At 47.1% G+C, this 18,762-nt stretch overlaps 1 protein-coding gene across 1 annotated transcript in view; it reads right to left on the bottom strand.

The window, feature by feature from the left end:
• Positions 1-18,762, bottom strand: part of LOC147697921 (cullin-4A) — a 625,511-nt gene that overhangs the window by 93,974 nt on the left and 512,775 nt on the right. The window contains exon 19 of the mRNA XM_086934608.1: positions 15,331-15,483. Within this exon, the coding sequence (XP_086790734.1) occupies positions 15,331-15,483 (153 nt within the window). The remainder of the gene's footprint in view (positions 1-15,330; positions 15,484-18,762) is intronic.

Below are 18,762 nucleotides of genomic sequence, written 5' to 3'. Positions count from 1 at the left end.
TATCCAGCCCACACCGGATAGAAAAGCGTGCTGCATCTCTGCCGTCCGCAAGGGCTTGGCCGAGTTTAGCCTGGACCTCCTCCGGGCATTGTGGCAGCACCTCCGCAACCGTGTCCCACAGAGTGTGGGTGTAGCGGCCCAAGAGACAGGCGGTATTCACAGACCGCAGCCCTAAGCTAACAGACGAGAATACCTTCTTCCCAAACTGTTCGTATCTCTTGGATTCCCTGTCGGGCGGGGCCGACGGGAATGCGGTCTGGGAGTTTGAGGCCTGGATGACCAGACTCTCGGGGGTGGGATGGGTGGACAAAAAGCATGGGTCGCCCGGGGCCGGGCGGTAGCGTCTGGCCACGTTCCTATCCACAGGCGGGCCTGTGGCGGGCTTGGACCAAGTGCCCACAAGAACGTCACACAAGGCCTTATTGAACGGCAGCAGGGGCTCCACGGAGCTTGACTGCGGTTTGAGGACCTCAATGAGGAGATTAGTCCTCACGGCCGCGACGGGGAGCTTAAGGTTTAAGGCCTTAGCTGCCTTCGTCAACACTACGCTATAAGTAGAACCCGCCTCCGAAGCCACAGTCGGAGGTGAATTAAATCCAGTGTCTGGCGATGTGTCAATACCACTGGCCTCCCCAAGCTCATATGTCCAGTCCTGCTGTGACTGGCAATCTAGTGCCAGAGGGTCCTCGGACCCCTCCCAATTTTCCTCGTCACCTGTGTCCTGGAAACCAGGATTAGCAGACAGGGCCTTCTCGTGGAGATAAAAATCCCCAAAGGCGGTCGAAATCGGCGCCCAGCGGTGCCCTTCCGGCGCCTGAGTAGGACCGCAGGAAACATTGGGGGCGGCACCCACAGTGGGCGCCGGGGGCGACACCTGTAGGGACGGCGCCGGCGAGGTCGTAAGGTCGACTGGCGAGGTCCCAGATCCGGAACCGGATCCGGTGAGGTCCTGCGGCGCCGAGACCGAAGTTGCCAGCGGCGTCGGAGCCAAGGCACCCGACGGCATCGGGGCCGTAGCGCCCGACCCGGAAGGACCTCCAGACGGAACCGTTGGGCCCGAAGGCGCCACGGGAACCGACTGAGGAGGGAGGGCACTCATGGCCATGAGGTACCTCTCGACCTCCTCCGGCGTCGCGCCGTGCCCAGGGACCCGAAGGTGTGGGGAAGAAGGCGACGCTGTCGCCCGAGCCCCCGGCCGCATCGTGCGAGCGTCGGGGCGGGTCGGAGGAACGATGACGTCGCTCCGACCTCTCATGCCTCTTACCTGAGGACTTGGAATCAGACGATCGGTGTCCACTTCCGGAGATTCCATGACTCCGACCTCGCGACCTGTCCCTCGACCTCCCGTGGGACCGGGACAGGGACCTGGAGCGGCACGGGCCGACTGCCTCAGCTCGAGCCGCTTGCGGGACCGCTCCCGCCTAGCCTTCGACGTCAGGGCCCGGCAGTCGGAGCAGGTCCGATCGTCGTGGTCGAGGCCTAAGCACTTCAGGCACCGGCGATGGGGGTCCGTGACCGACATGAGTCGATCGCACTTCGAGCAAGGCTTGAACCCGGGCATCCCTGGCACCGATAGAGTCGAAAACTCGACAAAAATGAGAGATCAAAAGATCAAAAAAGTTCAGTCAAAAAGTGACTGGTGGTAGAGCTTCTTCAGGATCTGCGCTAGCTGGCGCAGAAAAAAGAAGAACTGACGTCAGCGCGCATGGGCGGCGTCTAAGTGCTCCGACAACGTCATTCCGGCGCTCACGACGCCGACGACGGACGCGGAGCCGCAGACGATGCCTACCGACGCGCAGGGGTATTGCTATGCAAAAATTTTGCGGATCCAGTCTGACGCCTGGGGATATTCTAAGGTAAGGAATCTATCACTAACGTGTCTCTTTCAGATACACATTCTCAGGAGTGAAGCGAACATAAAGTGACCTTCTTTTTTGACACTTGGATTGCTAATTTCTGCAAACGGAGTTGTCTCTCTTGAGACAAGAATGCCTTGCATTGTATTGTGTCCAGACGTGCTCCTAAGAAAAGGCAGGACCTGTCTTGGAAGTAGTTGGGATTTGCTTGTGTTCACAGTTAGACCCAGAGATGCAAAGAGAGCACAACAGTTTGTCATGGCATCCTAAACACTGTTCTTTGAAGGACCTTTGATTAGCCAATAGTCCAAGTACGTGAATACCTGGATTCCCCAAGAGCGCAACATTGCTGCTACCGGGGCCAGGCACTTTGTGAATATCCTTGGTGCCGATTTGAGGCCGAGCGGTAGTACTTTGAATTGATAGTGGGCACCAGCCACAGTGAATTGGAGATACTTTCCATGCCTGGGATGGATGTGGATGTGAAAGTATGCGTCCTCCATGTCTAAGGAAGCCAAAAAATCTCCCTCGTTCAGTCAGTTTAAAATCTCTGAAAGGGTGACCATCCGAAAACCCTGCTTCTTGAGGAACTTGTTGAGGCTGCGCAGGTCTAGAATTGGTCGCCATTCCCCCGATTTCTTATTTATAAGGAAAAAACGGGAATAGAAACCTGTCCCGCTCTGTTGAACCGGGACCTTTTCTATGGCGTTCTTGAGGAGCATGGCATAAACCTCCTTGAACAAAAGGGAAGACGAGGGGGAGGGGGTCCCTTGGGCGGAACAGTTGGAGGCTTGGGGAAAAACTCTAGGGTGTGTCCATGCTGTACTAGGTCTAACACCCACTGATCTGAGGTAATTTTTTGCCTGCCCTGCTGAAGGTGACTTCCTCTAGAGGAGTAGCCACGTCCCCTAGCACCTCTGAAAGAACCTCGTTTGTACTGCAGGGAACCTAACAACCTTGCGCTATCAGTGTCCGTGTTGACTGCCTGGCGGGCCTCGTCAATATGTTTCCCAAATAGAGACTCGCCGTTGTAGGTCATGTCCCAAATTTTTAACTGAACCTCTGGCCTGAAGGTGGTAGCTTTCAGCCAACCCTGACGTCTGAGGACGGCAGCCCCAGCCAATTGCCTGAAATTCGTGTTAACGATATCCAGGGCGCAGTCGATAGTCTCTGAAGCTGCACGTTCTCCCTCCATCAAGATCTTACGAGCTTCCATCCGATTGTCCTCTGGGATCAAGTCAATGAAAGTAGCCATATCCGACCACATTTGGCGATCATAGCACCCTATGATCGCCAACGAATTTGCTGCCCTGATGGAGGCGGCAGCCATGGTCGAGAACTTTTTACCGATAAGGTCAAGGCGATGTCCCTCCTTATCCGGTGGAGTAGTGTTGGGCGTGGCAGGGTTCTTCGACCTTTGCTGTGCGGCCTGTGAATTGACAGAGTCTGGCCTCGGGTGACCCACATGGCAGGATGGGCTGTCGAATGGAGCGCGATATTTCTTATCAATCCGTAGTAGCACGACGGGTAAGGAGGCAGGATTTTTCATTATTTTGATGCCCTCTTTCCATATGTAATCTATTATAGGAATTGCTCTGGAAATCGTTCTAGTCTCTTGCTTGAAATCATGTAGGAAACAATCAGATTGTTCCACTGTTATTGGGAGCTTGATCCTGCTCGCGGCTCTTTGAATGAGATTATGAAATCCACCTATGTCCTCTGGTGGTGAGTCAGATGGCTGTGGAGTTGGTGGAGATGGCATGGGGACAATATAAGAATCCCACAGATCCAAAGGAGGATTCTACAGAAGTTCTCCTTCTTCTACTTCTTCGTCCGAAGATGTATCCAGCATACGATGAGGCGGAACAGGCTGTTGAGTCTCCGTGACCGGAGACATGGGCGCTGGAGATTCAGGCTGAGGTATAGGTTCTGGTACTGCCGCAGGAGTAGGCGGTGAAATGACCTGCTGCAGTGGAAATCGCTGCCTGTAATCAGCCAACATGGCTTGCAGGACCCGGATGAGGGTAGCAGGCAGATGGCTGGTATTTGCAGTCCGTGGATGACTTGAATGATGAGGAACCACAATATCCTCTTGATAGTAATGTTCAATGTAATCCTCCTCATCCTCTTCTTGACACTTTATGATTAATTCATAAGGATGGCGAGCTACTCCGAAAGCTCCTTCATTCTCGTCATCATCATAATCTCCTTCCTCATCCTGAGCGTTAGTGTCGAGGAGGTGAGAAGGCGTGAGTGGCGAGATATATGAATATTCTTGCCTCTGGAATGACCCGAGTTGGAAAGTCTTAGATGAAATAGGCGTTGAAAATGTTTGTATCGCCTCTAAAGATTTAGTGAAAGCGGCTTCAGTTGCTGTAGATGGTACGGCTGTCAATAGAGGCAGTGGTGTCATCAATGGGCTCTTCATTTTCGTCGTCGACAGGGGCATCGCCGACGGACTCAACGTCGACGGATGCATCGTCGACGGACTCGACGTCGACGGAGGCATTGTTGAATGACTTGACGTTGACGGGATCGTCATCGACGGGCTTGACGTCGACGGCATCATCATCGACGGGCTTGACTTCTTTGTCGACGGGGCAGTCGTCGTCGACGGCATAGATGATGACTTCGTCGACTAAGGAGGAGTCGTTGATGGAATTTTCGTTGACGAGTGTTTCTTAGACGATGAGGCTCTCGTCGACGGATCGTCGGCGATAGTCTTTTTAGTCACAATGGAAATCCTAGTTGACAGGATAGGCGAGTTGATAGCTGTAGTAGAAATAGTTGCTATCGAAGAAGGAGCTGAAGATGTAACAGAGATCGTCGACATAGGGAAAGCTGAAGAGACAGAGCAGCTTTTGCTCACTTTTTTGAGGGATTGTTTTTTAGAGTAATGTACACACGAAAGGGGTGGGAAGAGTAAATAATAATACCATATATATTAATGTGGTAAAGGATAGAGCCAGCCCCAATAGGGCAAATCGCTCTATTTGGAAAAACTGCCCTCACTCACATAACGAGGTATGTGACATGCTTCATCATTGGGCCTGCTTACAATACGCCCTGGTGTACCCCACACAGGACGGAGCATAAGGGAGGGGGAAAAATAATAAATTCCACTCAACACAACATATAGTCAAACAGACTAGACAGACACAACACTTAACACATCCACTGTGGTGACAATAGTGCAAACACCATGTGTTTCCAAACCGAAAAGTGCGACAAAGAAATTGTGCAGTATGAGGAGTGATTTAAGACTGATTAAAGGTGTCAACTAGAAAAACAACTTTATTAAACGTTACTTGGCACCTCTACCAGGATTAAAAAGATGAAAAAACAGAGGATGGGAAATTGCCTTCAGGAGATAATTAGGAACCTCAAGGCTTCCCTCCTACCACTGCCAGAGTCAACATGTTTCGACCGCTCTTGATGCACCTGTATGGTCACTCCGGTCTTCGTCAGGACCGTCGCATTCGGTTTCTCTCGGGGTCCCCCCGTAATCAGGGGGAAAGTTATTACCCTACAGGGAGGTAGGTCCAAGAAATCCTTACCAATCCTGTGTAATCTATCACTGTGGCAAAGAAAGAAGAACAGAGGGGGCGGATAAGGACCCTTATGTATATCCACCCATTCCAACTTTCAATAATGTACTTAATTTAATTTTTGGCCACTAAGTGGTGTGTCTGATAAGTTTTAGAAAGCCCCAGATGCATAGTCGTGCATAGGCTACTTTAACAACAACCTTAAGAATCCCTTTGTAGTCTGAGAATCTTAGGCATGCATCCCTTCTAATAAACCATTTAACTGTCTCGGTACAAACAGCAGTCCCAGGTACTTAGAAACACTATATCCAGTACAAAAACTGATTCCAACCAACAGTATCCAAAACTGTTGTATTGTCCCCACTGTAGGTGTAACACACAGTCATTTCACTTACCGAGTTTATGTGTACAGGACGCCAGAGAACACAATCTGCAAATAAACATATGGAGGGAACAATGAGGTGAGAAGTATATGTCCCTCATATATGTCAAAAACACTCTTGTGTTCTATTCCACTATAATTGTCATCTTTTTAACGAGTGGAGAAATCGCCTATGCCAGGAGCGGTCCCCACTCGTAAATTAGCGCTCAGATTGCCCTCGTCAAACCGCGAAAACCGTTTATGTCAGAAGCGTTCACCCCTCCATAAACGTGCACTCAGGATTGCCCTCGTCAGTGAATAAGCAGCCGCTTATGCCCGAAGCGATTATCCCCTTCCTACTAATGAGGCCCCCACAATACCGTTCTGAAGGCTTGTCCTCCGCTAGTCTGGTACAACCCGTGGCACCGCGTAGATGGAGTACGCGGTGGTGCACCCCCCTTCTTGTTGATCTGGGATGCACTCGCGTCCCACGTGGACACGTCTATGGACGTCATCGCGTCTCCCGCGTGTGACCCGAGGATCATGGGAAGTGTAGTTTCACACGCCCATAGCACACCGTGGCCAGGGTTCGAGGCTGCTGTGGGAACAAAAAACGGCCTTATTGCTAGAATAAAGTGTTTTTTAATGGAAAAATTCCCTGATGATACCCTTTATAGAATGGCATGATTCTTCTCAAATAATGTGATGTTGTCCACTCATATTCCCCAAATTATGGCGTATGAGATGTTAAAGAAAATCCAAAGTACTTGTAAGGAAGTCAGGTGAAATCGGAAATTTGACCAAATGAGTCCCTAAGGAAGAGTTTATAGTTATTGCGTGCACCATTGGTTAAGCGCACTTAAAGTACCATATTCCTCCTTGAATAAGGAAGAAGGCGAGTGACGTGGGGAAAAGAACAAAAAGGTATCAAAATATCCCCTTTAGTGGTATCCCATGCCTCCGCTCTTATACATCTGGATGAACCTATATAGGGGTTCTAATAAAGGAAAATACACACGATGGTGGAACCCTTTGGACAGATCAAAAACCCTTTTCGTCTTTCATGGTTCAACATTGGTCTCAGGGCAGAAGCTACAGTCAGTTCTAAAGAGTGCTTCAACATATTCAGAGAGCCCTATGTGGATTTTTCTCGGATATCTAGGCCCCTCTGGTACTAAAGCCAACCCTGTTGCTGGGACTGGCAAATTCATATGTTGGGGCATCGATAGGTTAATCTCTGTATTCGGAGCTATTACCTACTTAACGCTTGCCATGGGATATCATCATTCAGTCCCACCAAGTGACTTTTTAATCGATATACCCATCTTTGCTCCCTCCGGAGCAATAGGTTCTGGTCGTCTACTTGGTATCTCCCCAATTGAATTTTTTCTATAACAGTCCACTCCAGGTCATCTATACCATGTCCCTTTTCCTGGAAGTGGGCTGTAAGACGGGTATTGGTCTTCCCGCACCTGATGGTACTGCGATGTTCAGTGATTCTCACACGTACCTTCCTACTTGTCATCCCTACATACATTAAATGACAAGGGCATGTGATCAAGTATATTACCCCCTGGGAATTACAGTTGGTATGAGTTTGTTGTTCCCAGGGGGTATGGAGGCCTAGATCTATGGTTTTGGAATTACGTGTGAGATGGCAAACACTACATGACCCACACCTCGTATGGCCAGTCAGTTTTGGTAGACCTGGTAGTGTGTTGGTCTCCTTTACTCCCCCCAGCTCCCTGGGTCTGGTGTGTACCAGTAAATCTTTTAGATTTTGGCTCCGTCTGAATGAAAAAAGAGGTGGTGGAATGTTCATTCCCCCTGTGTTCAAGATTTTCCAATTTTGCATTACCAGGCGTTTAATATGATGTGAGGCCGTATTAAAGGTTGACACGAAAACTGTTTTTTTCATTTCTGGTTTTACGGTTTTCACAAGTACTGCCTCTCGGTTCGTGTTGAGGGCCCTTTTCTTGGCTTTTTTGATTATTTTGGGTGGGTATCCTCTCTGTTGGAGTTTTTTAGTCAATATCTCTGATTCAGATTGGAAATCTTCTATTGCTGAACAATTTCTCCGGATCCGGAAGAATGGTCCCACGGTAAGTTCTCCCGCAGGGAGCGGGGGTGGAAGCTCCCAAATTCCAACAGGGAATTCTTATCCGTGGGTTTGTGAAACACCTTTGTTTTGAGGGTCCCATTAGAGGCTTCAATCATAAGATCTAGGAAAGGCAGTTGTGTTGTAGTGATGGTAGAGGTAAAATGTAAGAAAGGATTTTGGGCATTGAGCCATTCCAAAAAGCGATCTACTGATGATTTATCCCTCCTCCAGATTATTAGGACGTCATCGATGTAACGACGCCATAGTCGGAGGTTGTCACACCAAGGTCCATTAATGTCCAATACGGTTAGATGTTCAAACGCGCCTACATATAGCCCTGCCAGGCTGGGGGCGAAAACGCTCCCCATTGAGGTCCCATGGGTTTGAAGGTAGATGGACCCCTCAAATTCAAAAAAGTTCCTAGTTAAGGCAATTTCGGCCAAATGTAGGATGAAGGTCTGCGGTGTTTCATACGGCCACTCACGTTCAAACAGTAATGTTTCCAATACCCTGAGGGTTTCCCGCTGCGGAATGTTCGTATATAGGGCTTCGATGTCAAGCCCTATTAGGAATTCCTCCTCAGGGTTGAATGGAATTTCCTTCAATAGATTAAGGACATCTAGGGTATCCCTCAAGTAAGTGGGTAATTTTTGGACCATGGGTTTCAGGTAGAAATCGCAAAACTCCGAGAGGGGTTCTAGCAGGGACCCAATTGTTTTTAGAGTCCTTGAGAGCAGAAGGTCCTGAAGAAGTTGAAGGAGATCTTTGAGAAGGACCAGAAGGGGCTTGGGAGGTCTTTAATTGTTTTCTCCCCTCACTTGATGAACTGTCCTGTGATCTTGCTCTCTTGCTAAATGTTGAAGCTCTGTCATCATCATCAGTGCTGGAAGATTTGAGCCATAAAAGGACTCAAACCTTAAGGGATAGGGAGGCTAAAGAAGGGAAGGTTCAGCAAATCTTACAATTCTTTGCCTCATACTTTGGATAGAGGCAATAGATACAGTCCTTATGTTGATCATCAACATGGACTCTCTTTTTCTCGCATGCTCTGCAAGGCCCGAACAAGGCCTTCTTGTCTGACGTCCTGAAGGTAAAACTGAGTAGGCACTCAGGGAGACTCCCTTCCACACGACGTGCAGTGAAAATCTGAGGAGAACTGGCTCTGCAGAGAGAGTTCTAGAGGGTGCTGTGAGCTGTTTGGTTGGAACAAAGACTTTGGTCTTTTTAGCATAATGAGGTAGATAGGCTACCACAATCTAGGCCTCAGGCCTTTCTCTGGGGCCTACTACTGTAATTTACTTTTGGCACTGCTTTTTTATGTACTGTGGGACCTCTGCCTCGGCGACGGGGAATGATTCAGGCATGTGAATCTATGAAAGGTACCCCACTAGTGGATAAGTTGTCGATACAGATTTTTTGTGGTGTTTTCTACTTACATAGTCTGTAGAAGATGATCTTGGATGCTCTGTAAGTGGAGTAGAATGTGAGTGGAGTAGAAGGCAGAGACGACGTTGGCTCAGAGGAATGTTAGGAACTCCACTATTTATGAACAGGTTTATCCTGGGAATTTTTAAGATGTTTCTTTCCCTCACCCGAGGAGCTTTCTTGAGATCTAGTCCTCTTGCTAGATGTGGAAGCTCGGTTCTCTTCCTCAGCCAAAGAAGGAGGACGTTCTTTAGACTGGAGCCATAAGAGCAATCTTGCCTCTCTGTCCCTTAAAGACTTGCTGGGAATGGTGAGGCAGATCTTACAGTCTTTTGCCTCATGTTTGCGGTTAAGACAATAAAGACAATCTTTATGGAGGTCATCAACATGGACCCTATTGTTCCCACAGGTCATACAGGAGCGGAAGAGACCCTTTTTGTCAGACATACTTGCTTGAAGAGCTGAAGAGAAGAAAACTGAGTAGCACTCATAGAGACTCCCTTCCACACGACGTGCGGTGAAAATCGGAGGAGAACTGCTTCTGTTGGGATTGTTCTAGAGCAGGGGTACTCATAGTACGGCCCGCGGACCGTCAGCGGCCCGGCAAGCCTTCAGTGGCGGCCCGCGGACCTTGCACACATCCTACTTGTGTTTTAAAAAAACATTTTTAAGAGTGTCCGCAAACACTGTGGTTGCAGCAGCGCTCTATTGGGCCGGGTGATTCCCACGAAGGTCAGAGTAGAGAAGCCGGGGCCCTTAGAAGAGGCGAAATGCAACAAAGCCTCATTAACAACTAAGTGGTCTTTTAATGACCTGTGAAGTACTCGGGTGCGGCCAACAAGGAATAAATTAATTTGAAAATTAGTATTTAGAGCAAATGCGATGCATGCCACCTGCATTATTATTAAGTTTCTTACTTTTCTCACTGTTAGAGGCTGTGACATGCAGTAAAGAGGAAACAGCCATAGTCGCTCGGATTAAGAGTAAACCTTTTCTATAATAAATTGAGTTGCATCCAGAAAATACTGTATTTCCTAGGAATGCAGATGTGACTTTTTGACCGTGGAATTAAATCCAAGATTGAGTAGCAAGGTTTTTGAGCCAGTAAACTGCATTTTTGAGCTGTGCTCTCCTACACCAGCCATCTAATTATGGACTTATGATATACATGAGTTAATGTGCCGCAACCACTGCCAAACAATTTGTAAACACCCATGTAGTTGACATTATTCCACAACGCAAGACTAAATTGGGAATCGGTTGCCACAAAAAGAAGATAAAACTGAGAAATGAATACACTGCAATGTGAAAATATCCATCATTTAAATCATTGGTGGTCGTGAAGTCCCTCTCCTATCTCCTTCAATACAGGATCATTTCCTGAAGGGCTATCATTTAGAAGTGTACTGTCTTTACATAAAGGTTTAATAGACAGAAGTCTATAAATGAAGACAGAGACGGAGGAAGACAGCGGGAGGGAGGGGGAGACAGAGGGAGGGAGAGGGAGACAGAGGTAGGGAAACAGAGGTAGGGGGAGGGAGGGAGACAGGGGGAGGGAGACAGAGAGAGGGAGACAGAGGGAGAGGGGGACAGAGGGAGAGGGGGACAGAGGGAGAGGGGGACAGAGGGAGAGGGAGACAGAGGGAGAGGGGGACAGAGAGGGACACAGAGGGAGAGGGACAGAGACAGAAGAACGCAGAGGGAGAGGGACACAGGGAGGGAGACAGAGGGAGGGAGATAGAGGGAGGGAGACAGAGGGAGACGGAGGGAGAGGGGCAGAGGGAGAGGGAGGCAGAGGGAGAGGGAGACAGAGGGAGGGAGACAGAGGGAGGGAGACAGAAGAAGGGAGACAGAGAGAGGGAAGGAGAGAGAGAGGGAAGGAGACAGAGAGAGGGAAGGAGAGAGAGAGGGAAGGAGACAGAGAGAGGGAAGGAGACAGAGCGAGGGAAGGAGACAGAGAGCGGGAAGGAGACAGAGAGCGGGAAGGAGACAGAGTGGGAAGGAGACAGAGAGCGGGAAGGAGACAGAGAGCGGGAAGGAGAGAGAGCAGGAAGGAGAGAGAGCAGGAAGGAGACAGTGCGGCAAGGAGACAGAGAGGGGGAAGGAGATAGAGAGGGGATAGGAGACAGAGAGGAAAGGAGACAGAAAGAGGGAAGGAGAGGGAGGGAGACAGAGGGAGGTTGAAAGAGGGTGACAGACAGAGGGAGACAGAAGGGGGAGGGAGACAAAAAGAGACAGAGGGAGAGAGACAGACGGAGGGAGTGAGGGAGACAGACGGAGGGAGGGAGAGAGAGAGAGAGACAGTTAGAGTGAGGGGGACAGAGGGTGAAAGAGAGAGGGAGGGAGTGAGACTGAGAGAGAGAGAGACAGTCAGAGTGAGGGTGACAGAGGGTGAGAGAGGTGTGTGTGCTAGGTCTGGTGGCTCAGTGGATGATGCTGTCCGCTGCAGGGGCCTGTGTTTAACCTCATGGTCAGTGTTTATGTTTTTCTCTAGACCCGCCCCGCCTCCCCCACTGACCCCGCCCCCACTAGTGCAGCACTCGGCCACAAACCACACTGTAAATTTGGCCCCTGAGAGAAAGTTTGCGAGTTCCCATGTTCTAGAGGGTGCTGATGGCTGATTGGCTGGAGCTGACTTTTGGGTCCTTTTCCTATAAGGACGTGGATAGGCTTCAACGATATAATCTTTGGCCTCTCTTGGCCTATTTATTACTTATGGCACTACTTTTGTATTTTACCGTTGGACTCCCATCTTGGAGACGGGGAATGATTCAGGCATGTGAATCTATGAAAGATACCCCAATACTGGATGAGCAGGTATTCTTGGATAACAACTCCACAGTAAGGCATCCTCTTGCATCATAAATGCAATGTCAACCTGTCATTTCTATAGCTGAAAAGCTGAGGTCGGTGGCTTGAAATTGGAGACACATCTCCTGACCCTATAAAAGATTTATAATAGACAACGCTGGGCTCCACTGCTAGTCTAATGCTGATATTGCAGCAGATCGAGGAGGCATTAGGTCTACAGGGGCTACATACATTCAACAGGACACCACTGTGGATACACCATTCTCATGTATTAATGCAATAGACAAATACACACTCCTTACGTTAACAGAAAATCAGTTCCAATTCATGCCATACAAAATGGATATATAAAGGTGGTGCAAGGAGGCAGTCTTGCCTCTAGGGTGCAGGTAAAAAGGGCTTTACTCCATGACGAAAGATAAACTTCCACCAACCGTTAGCTACAACATAACTTGCCTTGGGACGGTAGTCACCTCTGATAAAAGGAATACCACTTTGGGTGTAATACTATCATTGCAAAAATTCTAGCTCTCTTTTGGTAAATAACATCCATAAGCAATGAATGGATCTGCTATAGTATACATGACAAATCTCCTGCACAAGAAAACAGAAGCGGTTGGAACGAAACAATGAGGAGCAGGATGGCACATGACTATCGCACAAGAGAATTTCGGCTTTACTGGTGGTTATGTTGATTAAGTACTATCTTTTCTTTTCGCTTTCTCACGTTTTATTATTTTCTGCAATTTTAAAATACAAATTGTCTCACTCAACTTTCATCCTTTTTGGCGTCTAATATAATTCTCCTATTTGCTTCCTCCTTTACATGCCGCCCATCTCCAACCATGGGTCAATGTCCACAGCGCTCTCATTTTCTATAATGACATTCGTCATGGCATGCATGCGTCATGCCCCCTTCTTGTATTTGAGCCTCCTAAAGCACATGGACCAGTAAATGTTTCCTTACACTGCTCCTAGTTTTCCGAGATATTTTTTTCTTTGTTTTCAAGCAGTCCATATGAATACTTATGTTTTCAGGTTGTCTACCTTATCTGTGGTGCTGCTTTTCTCTTTAACCCCTCTGCCCCTGTCTGTTTATTCTCTACCCTCTCTTCACTTTTCCCGCCAGTGTAGAAGATACCTTTATACATGTGCACCCACAGCCCATGAGCGTAAACTATGCATATTTGTACACATTCACACATGCCACTAAAATACATGCATGCGTACATAAACAAACACATTTCTTAAAAAGTGGTTAAAACACAAACAGCACTTTTTATATCAATCCAATGGAATTGGAGTGCTCACTCCGTCCTCTATCTTGCCATAGCAGGGACACGAGCCAATCATATTGGAGTGCTTTAAGAACTAACCAGTTACATTACACAATGACACATTAATTTTTCTCGCTAATCCTACTTCAATATTTTTCCCCTTCATTGATGCTTCCTCCCGCCCTCTCCCATCGATACTTCCCCCTCTCTCCATCCCCTCCTGTTTCTCTGCTTGACCCGTACCACCACTACATTCCTCGTCGCTGCTGCTTTTATTTTTTATGCACGATTCGATGGAATTGGAGCACATTCAATGTCACAGCCAGGGGTGAAGCATAAGTGATTTGCCAAAAATGACAGACTTTTCAGCTGACCACAAGATTCGAACCTGGTTCCCCGGTTCCCCTGTCGGCAGCTCTGGCCTTTACCCCACATCCTCACTTCACATCCAAGCTCCTCAACTGTTTCTCACTATCACTTCCACACTTGTTCAGCAAGACCCAGTCAACACTGAACAAGCATTGGCAAAGCCATTAGATCTCTGCAATGCCCGTGCTATTGGCTGTGTCAATGTGAATGTCTTTTGGCCATGTTGTTTAGCACCACATCTGCTTGTTCTCACTACGGTTTCTACACTCATTTTCCTTGCTCTTTCCTAACTATGATAGTGTACTAATACCTTCCTCTCTCACTGCACTACCATCTCCCTTTCTGCTCTGATCCTTTAACATTCCATTAGTTTTGTGTAAATGTGTTGAGTCTTGGTCATTTCATTCTATTTTTCTCTTTTCCATCTCTTCCCCCTCAAACTCTGCCTCTTCTGTTTTGTCTGGACCATGAGCTTCAACTTTTGAGTCTGTATTAGATTTAGAACGTTCGCCATTCTTAGAAGCCTGCCCAGTCTCAACTTTAATGTGCTCAATTCAATTAGCAATATTCATCCTGTCAAATAAATCAGGGAAAAGCACCATTGGCTCTCATTTCTTTTCCAACACCTGTAATTATTAACAGTTTACTAACTGTTTCTGCTATGAACATTATCTATACTACTATAATAAAGTAAGAACTTTCAGGCTTTGAGGCGTGTAAACTCGGGAACCACTGCGCCAATCTATACACCCGATACACTGTTGAAATCGTCAGGGTGTGTAGATGGTTATAGGCTATATAAATGTCAAAATAAAACGTTATTTACAATATTTATATTTAAAAGAAAAGTAGTCCCCCCCAAAGTAGCGCCGGCAGCGACGTGCGTGCTCACGTCACCACGGGGAGGAGAGGCGTCCGAGGAGCGGCGGACATGGCCCGGGGGAGGAGAGGTGACGTGAGGCCAGCGGCGGTGGGAGCAGTGGAGAGGCGGACATGGCGCGGCGGAGGACAGGCGGTGAGGAGCAGAGAGGCGAGGAGCGGTAAACTAAGAAGCGGCGGATCAGGTAAGCCTCCGGGGACAATGTCGGGGCAGGCGGGTGTCGGGCCGCGATGAGGAGCAGAGAGGTGAGGAGCGGGGTCGGGGCAGGCGGGGGACGGGGCGGGCGGGGGCCCCGGCTGCTGCGGGGTCGGGGCAGGCGGGGGACGAGGCGGGCGCGGGCACGGGCTGCTGGGCATTGTCGGGGCAGGCGGGGGTAGGGGAAGCCTGAATGCTCCCGGACAAGGTCGGGACGGGCTGTTAGTTTCAACATAATTTATTGTTTTCCTCAAATTACCTACATGTCTGCTCTTCACTGCTTCACTGTTTGCTTCCTTCTATTAGAACTGAGTGCATAAACAGGTGGCTGCTCTGTTCAACACTTCTGCAATATTCAACAAGAATACATTTCCGCTTGCCGACAGAATAGTCTAATGAAAGTGGCTGAAAAATCAAATGAATAATCCTTTACCCTGCAAGAGATCAGATTGCACCTGTACAATCAAAGTGTGCGAGTTCCATTTACAGATTTACAAATTTAGTTACCTTTACTGGAAATTTAAGTTGATTAAACAACTCAGAAACCAAAAGGTTATGGAGCAGTGTCTTTCTCATCTTCATAATTCTCACAATAGCAGCATCAATCTGGTATTGTCGGTCCTGAAATACTCTTTCCGTCGTGCTCACTTGCTCCTCCACCTGGGTAACAGAGAAGGAAGAGTGGAGTCAATACACTTACTGTTAACATTTTACATACCTTGTTATAAGTCTGAAAAGAGTTGATTAATAAGCCTTTTTTTGTGGCCGAGGGTATGCAAGCACAGGTCAACCTATGCATAGTTATTGCCTTTTTACGAGGTGCCTATAAACCTGGCCAGTTCATCTTGGAGCTACTGATACGGGAGGGTGTACTTTTAACTACGGAGGAAGGTGGTAAATATTGCAGACCAGTTAAAAGAAAGACCATTGGCGTTCTCTGAAAAATGTATTGGGGGGCGGGGGGGTGAGGGGGTGGCAGCTGGGGGAGGCTGGGGTTGTAGTTGTAATTTGTAATGCTGGTTCATATTCTGAGGGCGATTCTTCATTTTTTTCTCTGTATTTTACATAGATATTCCCCATGTTAGCAGGTGAAGGTGACAGATACTGGGCAAGCGATGTTCCTGTGGGACTCGTAATTCTGATGGGGCCAGTAACTTCTTTACGGTTGACCTCTTAATGAGGTCCTTAACCTAAGGTCAACTGTAAGTAATCAGCTTATTCAATGAGTAGTTGGAAACCCTACTCTGGCAACAACCACAGTCCTTATTAGGGTGAACTACAAAGGTAACTTAATTAACCTGCGCTTAACCCTCTGGCAGCCTGGGTCAAAAGCAGTCAGGCTTAACTTAGAGGCACTGTGTAAATATTTACGCAGCACACTGACCGTAATAAAATGAAAACACAACACAAGAAAAATTCCAAAGCAATAAAAAAATACAGTCAATTTTAATAGATACAATTAGACCAATCAGTAGTATAGAGCCTAGAAGGAAAAAGCGCAGCTTACAGTCATCTGATCCTCTCTTGTCGGAAAAAAATCAAAACTTCAGGCCGACCGTGCTGTAGCACAGGCCAGATACCGAGACCAGGTTAGTCTCACTGAAAAAGTTACATTCAAGCCCAGAACTTATGAATTTTTCCTTTATTATGTAGAGAAGTGCACACTAAAGCCAGACAAGAGTCCAGGACCTGGGGAGACACCTCTTGAGGATTAGGGACTCACTCTAGCAGAGGCCAGCAGGGGTCAAGCAGGTCCAGGTGCAGGCCCAGTTGGAAGGAGGCCTCTGGAGCTTGCTGTGTCTTTATATCTCAGAACGAGAGGTAAGCCAACTTACCCTTTAAGTCAGGGACTCACTCTAGGGATGTCATTTGACATGTCATCAGTGATGTCACTGCCCATGTCATGAGTGATGTATTATGTGACGTCATCAGCAGTGCATTGCGGGCGCGCGAGCTATAGTTAAACTAACTATAACAGGGGAATTTCATAGGTTTTGTATGAGTAAAATGACCAGCTAACTATAACTGGTGTGAAACCTATGGTTTTTTCAGTGAATTTGCAAGGTTTTTTAAATGCTAATTCCCAACTATAAAGTGGCTGAAACCTATGGTTTTTTAAGTGAATTTCAAAGGTTTTTTAAATGGTAATTCCTAACTATATATCTATATATATATATATATGTTTACCATAACAGTAGAAAATCAGCACCCAGAGAAGTGTGATCAAATGTACGACATTTTGGAATTCACACACACACTGACAGTGGTGATCCTGGAAAGCTGTGCCAGTCTCATGTTTACAGGCATGCTAATGACAATCTAACACCCAAAAGGTAATGGGATGAATGCATGCAAATAGTCTAACTAATGGCAATCGCTCAAAGTAGCATTCCAATCCATCTTTTTTCTCTCACTGTACTATTCTAGACAGCGGCCCAGCTAATGCAAATCAGTACTGACCCTGTTTGCTCATGGAAACAGTCCATCCCGAATCTTGGTCATCTCAGCCCTTTATCCTGCAGCCAACTGCCTATTTAGAATGGAAATTTGAGATTCACACCCTCCGAATCTCATTGACTAGGCTAAGCCCCTGCTCGTAAGATGCATACAACTAACTTGCCACCCAATAATTTACTGAGTTGTTAAACATTCAGCCTTGAACTAGTGAATGAACTGCTTAAGAGACCCAAGAAGTCAAACCAGCACAGGGTAAAATATGTCAAGTTTAGCAATTCTAATACTGCTTTAAAAAGGAAACGTTCATGAGATAAAAAGCATAGTTTAATGCACCCAAAAACTTCTTTGATACTGACATTATAGAGAAATTTAACCTCACAGAGACAGAGAAAATCAACAATCAGGTACTAAAAAAAGGGTGAGCCCCAAGAGTACAACTTAGGATAAATAAAATCTACCTCTAACCAATTCAATTAAATGGAAATGATCTGGGCGATTTCATTTTTCCTAATATTAAACTTCTAATGAAGGACTAGCTTGGACAACTCAGTTGCCCTCAGTTTGTCAGTCATCCATTTAGCGCGATGGGTTTGTATGTTACATTTGAGTTTTTCACAACACAATGACTCAAGTTGATTTAGTGATAAGGAGTGAGATTTGCAACCTATCTAGAGTGAGGTTTTATTAGCTATCTCTATGTCCAAAATGAAAGCATTGAATGTGTGTGGGTGCTGCACACTGTTGTCAAACTAGTGCGTTTTGTACGTTTTGTGTGCTGCTTCCGATTGGTGCCTGCTTACACCACTATCAAAATGAATATGGCCTGGCCCCTAGTGGCTGCCAGGACTCGAGAGCGCACTACTTACAAAGAACAAATACTCCTTTATAGTATTTCAGTGTATTTAAACCATTAGTAATCAATTCATTATACAGTTGAAATTCACCATTACATTACCACAATATAATTCACCGAGTAATTATACATATACATAATCCAAAAAGTGATTAAATAATAATCAATGCAAATAATACAAAAAAACCCAATGCATTTCGGGGCTCGTGAGCCCCTTCGTCGGGGGTCTGTTGAAAAAGAAAAAGGGGAAACTTATTACTCTTGATGCTCCTGGCGTTCACAGTTGCCATCTTGTTAACTGATCACTATTTATGCATTAACTATTAACTATCTTGATGAACCAAATTCAAAGTAAAAATAGGCAAGGGACCGGCTATGTTCAACAACAACCTCGGCTCGACCCGGGAAGTTGCGAGGACTTGAGATCCCGGCGGATTAAATTAGAAACACCCGGTAAGAAAAGAAACGGACGGCGTAGGGCGCCACTTCATAGACATTAGAAAATAGCCCCGCAATAATAAACTAAAAACCCATTCTTTTCTCTTTATAATCGGCAGCCGACCACAGCTCAGCAGATACCGCGGTACCGAAGCACAACAGCGTAGGACCGCAGGTAATCTATTTAAAGC

The sequence above is a fragment of the Lissotriton vulgaris genome, chromosome 8 (assembly GCF_964263255.1).
Source record: "Lissotriton vulgaris chromosome 8, aLisVul1.2, whole genome shotgun sequence".
In the NCBI taxonomy this organism is placed as follows: domain Eukaryota; kingdom Metazoa; phylum Chordata; class Amphibia; order Caudata; family Salamandridae; genus Lissotriton; species Lissotriton vulgaris.
The sequence above is the reverse complement of the archived record's forward strand: the minus strand, read 5'-3'. Positions and strand labels throughout refer to the sequence as shown.